Source organism: Palaemon carinicauda, chromosome 3 (assembly GCF_036898095.1).
Source record: "Palaemon carinicauda isolate YSFRI2023 chromosome 3, ASM3689809v2, whole genome shotgun sequence".
NCBI classification, from domain to species: Eukaryota; Metazoa; Arthropoda; class Malacostraca; order Decapoda; family Palaemonidae; genus Palaemon; species Palaemon carinicauda.
The window spans coordinates 129,641,710-129,650,414 of record NC_090727.1 but is presented as its reverse complement, the minus strand read 5'-3'; the positions used below and the strand labels follow the sequence as shown (position 1 = coordinate 129,650,414).

Here is an 8,705-nt window from a genome sequence, read left to right as displayed (position 1 = left end):
TATATATACATGTATATATATGCATGGAATTTGTTTACTATTGTTTATTTTAATGTTGTTGCTGTTCTTAAAATATTCTATTTTTTCTTGTTTCATATTCTCACTGGGCTATTTTCCCGGCTGGAACCCCTGAGCTTATAGCATTCCACTTTTCCAACTAGGGTTGTAGCTTGGCAAGTAATAATAATAATAATAATAATAATAATAATAATATCATTAATATTATTTTTTATTATTATTATTATTGATAATAATAATAATAATAATAATAATAATAATAATAATAATAATAATAATAATTGTTCCACATTTCAGAAAAATACAGAGAACTGGTACACGAATAATACTTGGTCCAGTCACTGATAGCTGTCTCATTCTGGTTGGAAAATCATACGAATTATTTCATACTCATGAGTATTTGTATGTACTCTTTATGGAAAATGAACAAAATACATATTTAGAAAAAATAAAAAAGATAAAATTCTATAAGAAAAACATTTATGTTTATGATTACATTCTATATATATATATATATATATATATATATATATATATATATATATACATGTATATATATATATATATATATATATATATATATATATATATGCATATATAATAAATATTAGCAGAACAAGCTATGCAAAAATAAAAAAAAAAATTATGCGTTGGTGACTACACATTTGTATGTACTCCTTACATAAAATAAACAAAATACATATTTCGAAAAATAAAGGAAATAAAATTCTATAAGTATATCATTAATGATTATGATTACAGTCTATATAGGCAATAAATAGTAACAGAACAAACTTTACAAAAATAAAAGATAAAAAAAAAAATGATGCGTTGGTGATTTCAACGCTCGCTCAACAACCAATCTTTTTTGAGTGCTTTGACAATGACATTACATAACAGTAAATTAGTATAGACATTCTTTAGGTAACTGGGTGGTTAGGTAGAAAGTAACACAACCTTTAAAATGACGATGGTTGAGAACAGAAAGTATGGAAGTATAAGAGCAAAACGATAAGAGGAGAAGCAATATGATAATGAAAGGAATTAGAAGAATTGACTGATTATAAAATTGCTGAGATTTCGATATGAACGCGATCTCATGACAAATGTTGAGAGAGATGTATCATGACAAACATACAGACAGACAGAAAACAGTGCGTATTCCAATTTGGTAATACAATTGTCAAAAGAACAGATAGAGAGAGAGAGAGAGAGAGAGAGAGAGAGAGAGAGAGAGAGAGAGAGAGAGAGAGAGAGAGAGAGAGAGAGAAAGGAGGTTCCTCTCCTAGAATAGAAGTCTATAATCCCAGAATCTCAGGCTAAGGTCACGTAAAGTGAGGGCAGTAGAACCAGCCTCTCTCTCTCTCTCTCTCTCTCTCTCTCTCTCTCTCTCTCTCTCTCTCTCTCTCTCTCCGCCGAGGAAAGCCCCACCCATTGACTCTGGTACAAACTCAACCACCTTCACTGCTCATCAAGTGTAAACCGCCCCCCCCCCCCTCGTCCCAGTCTCCTCCTCCTCTTCGTCCGCCCACAACTCACGCCCATCTCTCTGTTGCTTCAGCGATTCCTTCCCTCCTTCCCTTCCCTCCTCGTGCGCCCCATCCCCCACCCCCCGCCCTGTTCTTATACAACCTCCTCCGCCCTACAATTCGGCCCCTCCCAAATCTCTTTCCTTTGCCCTTGGCTCCGAGCTCCGTATTGTGGGTATATAAGAGACTTCTTGAGTCTTCAACAGCACAATTCCCTCATCCTCCAACTCCAAGTCACCACACGACTCCAATCTCCGACAACATGAAGGCTGTGAGTAAATAACAACTGAAGTGTTTTGTTTCAGTCTCTTCTGTTCTTCACGACCCCCCGAAGGCATTAAGCTCTTCCTATGGGTTTCCTAGAAGTATATCTATGCCCCTAGAGCACGTCCCTCCCGTAGTCATCTTTGGAAATTGATGCCCATCCAGCGGTTCACTCCCCTTCGCTAATGGTCTTTTTTAGAGGGTGTCATCGGCAAGGGTGTATTTAGTGTCTTTCACTCTTATTATATTCTGCAGGGTATTCTTAAACTAGTGTCTTTCACTTTCATTATATTCAGCAGGACATTCTTAAACTAGTGTTTTTCACTCTTATTATATTCTGCAGGGTAGTCTTAAACTAGTGTCTTTCACTCTCATTATATTCAGCAGGGTAATTTTAAACTAGTGTCTTTCACTCTCATTATATTCAGCAGAGTATTCTTAAACTAGTGTCTTTCACTCTTATTATATTCTGCAGGGTATTTTTTAAACTAGTGTCTTTCACTCTTATTATATTCTGCAGGGTATTCTTAAACTAGTGTCTTTCACTCTCATTATATTCAGCAGGGTATTCTTAAACTAGTGTCTTTCACTCTCATTATATTCAGCAGGGTATTCTTAAACTAGTGTCTTTCACTCTCATTATATTCAGCAGGGTATTCTTAAACTAGTGTCTTTCACTCTCATTATATTCAGCAGGGTATTCTTAAACTAGTGTCTTTTACTCTCATTATATTCAGCAAGGTAGTCTTAACTAGCAACATGTTCCTTCCACATGCCTTCCAACTACAGGAATAATGTGGGCATGTGTTTTATGCTTGTATTTCTACTGGAGTATAGCTTATAGCATCCTGCTTTTCCAACTAGGGTTTTAGCTTAGCTAGTGATAAAAACCGCAAGAGATAGCTGTTAGAAAATTAAAGAAAAAAGAAAAGTGAACCAAAATTGATGTCATGTTAGGCTTAATCTGTTCACTTCTGTGGTTTATATATCAATTTAGGCTTGAGAGAGAGAGAGAGAGAGAGAGAGAGAGAGAGAGAGAGAGAGAGAGAGAGAGAGAGAGAGAGAGTGAGATCTTATGCAGACATGCAGACTAAAACAATGAGCATTTACTTAAAGTATAATATATAGAAAAAAATTGCCTTTTTTTTTTTGTAGTTAACCCTTAATATTTGATCTCTTAATTTGTTTATTTCATTTTGTGAATGATCTTGTTACCAAGTAAATATGAAATCTATAGAATAAACTAAGACCTATTTGAAACTTTTATCATTAATATCACAAAATTCACGATTTCATCAGGAGTCAAAATGAAATCGCTATAGAAATTGTAAAGTTTTGCTATTTCTTATATAAATGCAAGTTCCTCATAGTTACTCTTTTGTAGAATAGATTTCTAAATAACAAAACTTTTTCGAAAAATCAAAGACCCCAGAATTCTATTTCCCATATTCCTCCCATCTTAAAAGAAACTTTTTTATGGGAGGCAGCTTCCCATCAATGTCATACTTTCATTCCTCTTTATATAATAAGACAAAAATTCCCATCATTTATCTCCTCTGTTCCTCTTTCAAAGAGACAATAGAGGAGTTCAAGGTTTCTGTTCCCCTTCTATGAAAGCATCTCATCATTTCATATATGTTCCTCTTTTATGAAATAATCCCATCATATCACCTATGATCCCATCATTTCATATGTGTTTCTCTTTTATGAAAAAGTCCCATCATTTCATATATATATATATATATATATATATATATATATATATATATATATATATATATATATATATATATTCCTCTCTTATGAAAAAGTCCCACAATTTCATATACATTCCTCTTTTATGGAAGAGTCCCATCATTTCATATATATTCCTCTATTATGAGAGTCCCATCATTTCATATATATTCCTCTTTTATGAAAAAGTCCCACAATTTCATATACATTCCTCTTTTATGGAAGAGTCCCATCATTTCATATATATCCCTCTTTTATGAAAGAGTCCCATCATTTCATATATATTCCTCTCTTATGAAAGAATTCAGTCATTTCATCTATGTTCCTCTTTCATAAGAGTCCCATCATATCATCCATATCCCTCCTCTACGAAATATCCCCACTTCTTCTTCTTCCCCCAAAAAGACATAGTTGTGCAACACAGCAACCATCTTCACCTCCCGCCTCTGCTCTCCATTCCAGATCGTCCTCTCCTGCTTCTTCGCCTTGGCACTGGCCGCCCCCCAGCAGCAATTCGAACAGAGGGCTCCTCCCGTCGCCATCGTCAGGGACGACCGTGTCGACCAGGGAGATGGTAACTTCAACTACGCCTTCGCCGCCGAAAACGGCATCGAAACCGAGGTCGCCGGAGCTCCAGGATCCGTTGGACAGAGCAACATGCAGGGATTCTACCTGTGAGTTCCCCACTGAGGTTTTCGAGGTTTTCGAGTAGATTTTCTCCGTAATGGTTCTCGTCTTATTTATTTTTGTAGTGGTTCTTAACTTGTTTTTTCTTAATGGTTCTCATCTTATTTTTTTCTGGCTGTGGTTCTTAACTTGCTTTTTCTTAATGGTTCTCATCTTATTTTTTTCTGGCAGTGGTTCTCAACTTGCTTTTTCTTAATGGTTCTCATCTTATTTTTTTTCTGGCAGTGGTTCTCAACTTGTTTTTTTCTTAATGGTTCTCATCTTATTTTTTTCTGGCAGTGGTTCTTAACCTACTTTTTCTTAATGGTTCTCATCTTATTTTTTTCTGGCAGTGGTTCTTAACTTGCTTTTTCTTAATGGTTCTCATCTTATTTCCTTTTTTTTTTTTTGGTAGTGATTTTTACATTATTTTTTCTAAATGGGTCTCATCTAATTTATCATGATGGTTCTCATCTTATTTTTTCGTAATGGATCTCACTTTATTTCTTTTTAATGAGTCTCATATTGTTGCAATGGTTCTCGTCTCGTTTATTTATAATGGTGTTTAACTTATTTTTCTTAGTGGTTCTAATCTTATTTTTCATATTTGTAGATAAGAAATATACAATGCTCTCTCTCTCTCTCTCTCTCTCTCTCTCTCTCTCTCTCTCTCTCTCTCTCTCTCTCTCTCTCCTTTTCAATGTAGATATTCAATTACTAGCAATCAGGCTTTCAATTATTATCAAAACATCTTTGAAGCTCTTTGGCAATATTGCTTCTTCTTCTTCTTCTTCTTTTTCGTCACCTTTTTACTCCTTCTTCTTCTTTTTACTCCTCCTCTTTTTCTTCTTCTTCTTCTTCTTCTTCTGTTTATTCTTAGACCAGAGTCATGTGTGTCCTAAATATCCAGAAACCAGTTTGTTCGTCTTGTCTTTAAGAATTCTTAGCTATTTATCCGACAATATCACTACTTTCAATTGTTTTTTATTTTTCATGAAATGTCTCAATATTTTATTCAAAAATATCTCTCCACAAATCTACCTTTCACTATAAATGAAATGCAAATTACGTTTGTTAACGGAGACGTACATCCAATTACATCCCTCCCATTACCTGTAGCATTAGATAACCACTTATAATCCTCTCGATGATGATTGTCTCTCATTTTACTAATCCCCCCTCCTCCTCTTTCCCTTCCTCCTCCCACAGCCTTCCCCGTGAGGACGGCAGCTTCGCCCGCGTGAACTTCGTTGCCAACGAGAACGGCTTCCAGCCCGAAGGTGACACCATCCCCGCCATCCCCGAACACGTCTTCGAGCTCCTCCGCATCGCCGAAGAACAGAGAGCCTCTGGTGTCCAATTCGACGACCAAGGTTTCCGTCTCAACTAAGAGGATCATCGAACTTCCCATTTCTTCCGGTTCTCTGTCCCTCCACTCTTCTTCTCCCAAATGACTGAGCTCTTTCGAAACTACCTTTACATCAGCATGAAGACGATGCCTTTATCGAAAAGGACACTCTTCTATGGGCACCTGGATTGCAACAGCCTGGTCTTGGCCACAAAGGCTAGGTAATCTACAACAACAGGCCACTCTTATTCTACAGGCAGCAGAATTGCAACAGCCCGGTCTTAGCCACAAGGACCAGGCTATCTACAACAAGAGACCGCTCTTCTTCTACGGGCTGCAGACTTGCAACAGCCCGTGCCTGGCCACAAGGATCAGGCAATCTACAACAACAAGAGTCCGCTCTTCTTCTACGGGCTGCAGAACTGCAACAGCCCATGCTTGGCCACAATGACCAGGCAATCTAAAACAACAAGAGACCACTCTTCTTCTACGGGCTGCAGAATTGCAACAGCCCGGTCTTGGCCACAAAGACCAAGCAATCTATAACAACAACAATACTCTTCATCTCCCAAACGACTGAGCTCTTTCGAAACTACCTTTACGTCCGCATCAACACGATGCCCCTTTCGAACAAGAAATAAAAGCATCCGAACCCTTTCCTCTAAAGATCGAAATAATCTGCCTCTTCTCTTTGTACATACGCACACCCTCTGTTTGTGATATCAGGAGGGACCGCCCGGAAGAAACAGGAACTGTATATGTATATGTATATTTCTATGTCATGTACCATACATGTGATTGAAAACGAAACATACAGGTTATGTACTCTCCCCCTTCAGAATATAAAAAAGATTATGTGTAAAGCAGTTTATAATGAATTTGTTTTGCAAAAAACACATGTTTGTTTTATTTACACAACGAATGTCCAGAAAGTCAGTCTCTCTCTCTCTCTCTCTCTCTCTCTCTCTCTCTCAGGACCTAGTACGAAGGACGACTAGATTAGAAATCCTTCAATGATGTGAAATTATACGATAGTGGAGTAGTTTTAAAAGGTCAAAAGACTGAGAAAATTGGATAATTGGTAATACCCCTGTAGTTAAAATAAACGTTGTGCTTCTCTCTCTCTCTCTCTCTCTCTCTCTCTCTCTCTCTCTCTCTCCTTTTTATATCGTCTTTAAATTCTTATTGTTTTTATCTTCCTCTTCTCTCTTACTTCCCCATCCTCTCTCTCTCTCTCTCTCTCTCTCTCTCTCTCTCTCTCTCTCTCTTTATCTCGTCTTTACATTCTTATTGTTTTTATCTTCTTCTTCTCTCTTACTTCCCCATTCTCTCTCTCTCTCCTCTCTCTCCTCTCTCTCTCTCTCTCTCTGTCCTTTTTTATCTCTTATTTAAATTCTTCTTTTTTTACCCTCTTATCTCTTACTTCCCCCACCTCTCTCTCTCTCTCTCTCTCTCTCTCTCTCTCTCTCTCTCTCTCTTGTGCCACGTCTTTACATTCGTATTATTTCTTCATTCTCTTCTCTCTTACTTCCCCAACCTCCTATCTCTTTTCCTCTTAATCTTCTACTTGAGCTTTTTTCTTCTTATTCTGCTTATCTTTCGTTTTTTTTTTTCTTCTCCTTTATTTCTTTTCACCCTCTCACCCTCCTCCATTGTATTCTATATTTTCTCCTTCTTTTTATCCTTTCATCCCTCATTTTCCTCCATTTTCATTACATTCCCTTTCCCAATTTCCTCTTCTTCTTCTTCTTCTTCTTCTTCTTCTTCTTCTCACAATCAAATCTAGCTTCCATGTAAACTGCATAGCCATTAAATCAAGATTCACATATAACTATCTTCTTTGGATAGGCCTAAAACTAAAAGCTACAGAATTCAAGGCCATCTAAAGCCCTAAATTCCATTGCATTTGAATTTATATAAAACATTGGAATTTCTATCTTATTATTTCAGTCTAAAACTCAAATTTTAATACAACTGATAACACAAAATAATTTTCAATTATTCGAACCATTTTGAGGTCCAACAATTTTCTATTGCATTCTCCGAAAGCCATTAAATTCTAATACTTGAAAAGCTTTTGCTCGTAAAAAAAATATAAAAAGCAGAAATTTTAGCCCTTCGAGGTAGAAAGGAAATCGAGTGTTAAAAATGGTAAAATGTGGCAAAGTCACTGAACCTTTTTTTATGGTATTCAGAACCATATGGTCTTACCGCAAGAATTGCAACCAGTTGAAAAAAAAAATAGAATTTTTTGAAACTCCTTGAATCATTGTTTACAAAAGAGCGATCCTTCTCTAATGCTACTCTTAACAAACTTTTTCTCTGGCAGAATGTTGTCTGGTCTCTGTTTTATATTAATACTAAGTAATTTACATCAGTTTTCCACAAGATTAGAGGGATTGATTACTGAAGGTTGCAACCAGTTGAGAAAAATAGAATTTTTTAAACTCTTTGAACCATTATTTACAAAAGACCGATCCTTCTCTAATGCTACTCTTAACAACTTTTTCTGCGGCAGAATGTTGTCTGGTTTCTGGTTTTATATTAACAGTCAGTAAATTACATTAGATTTCCACAAGATTAGAGGGATTGATTACTGAAGGTTGCAACCAGTTGAGAAAAATTGATTTCTTAAACTCCTTGAATCCATTGTTACAAAAGAGCGATCCTTCTCTAATGCTACTCTTAACAATTTTTTCTGCTGCAGAATGTTGTCTGGTTTCTGGTTTTATATTAACAGTAAGTAATTTACATCAGTTTTCCACAAGATTAGATGGATTGTTTACTGAAAACAGCAAGCTTTTTACTGTGCCTAGTAAAAGCCACTTAGTTTTTTACAATTCTTGAGGTAACGTAAAACTCACTAAGCCAGGTAAAAGTTACCTCTTTTCTACAATCCTTGGGGTGAAGCACAGCACTGAATTCGTACATTTTATCGTGGAATTACCGTACATCGTAACCATTACCAGATTAACTTTGCTCAAGGACTGAAGGTGTCAGTGTTTGTATAATTAAGTCATACGTTACTTTTCCAAGAAAGCTAGTCTTATGATCATAAAGGTCTTGTACATTTCACGCAATTCCAGTTAAAAGTTAAGAAAGGTCAAGTCTCTGCTCTAGCTTGTTCTATGCTTGGCACATCGCTT

General features: G+C 36.3%; 2 protein-coding genes across 3 annotated transcripts in view; both read left to right on the top strand.

Moving 5' to 3' along the window:
- Positions 1-1,660: 1,660 nt before the first annotated feature.
- LOC137637880 (cuticle protein AMP4-like) lies at positions 1,661-6,455 on the top strand. Its single transcript, XM_068369989.1, has 3 exons — positions 1,661-1,818; positions 4,008-4,219; positions 5,421-6,455. Exons 1-3 carry the CDS (start codon positions 1,810-1,812, stop codon positions 5,599-5,601), a joined length of 402 nt encoding a protein of 133 aa, XP_068226090.1. The 5' UTR covers positions 1,661-1,809; the 3' UTR covers positions 5,602-6,455.
- Positions 6,456-8,689: 2,234 nt separating this feature from the next.
- LOC137638516 (E3 ubiquitin-protein ligase TRIM32-like) overlaps positions 8,690-8,705 on the top strand; it is a 27,751-nt gene continuing 27,735 nt past the window's right edge. Inside the window, exon 1 of one of the 2 annotated variants that reach the window (XM_068370632.1) lies at positions 8,690-8,705. This exon is cut by the window's right edge and continues 147 nt beyond it. The gene's annotated coding sequence lies outside the window, so the exon portion shown is untranslated. The other variant, XM_068370634.1, reaches the window with a different exon arrangement.

Excerpts from the sequence above, each read along its gene's own strand:
- LOC137637880 (XM_068369989.1), top strand. Across the intron at positions 4,220-5,420 it reads AACATGCAGGGATTCTACCT|CCTTCCCCGTGAGGACGGCA; the intron begins GTGAGTTCCCCA and ends CTCCTCCCACAG.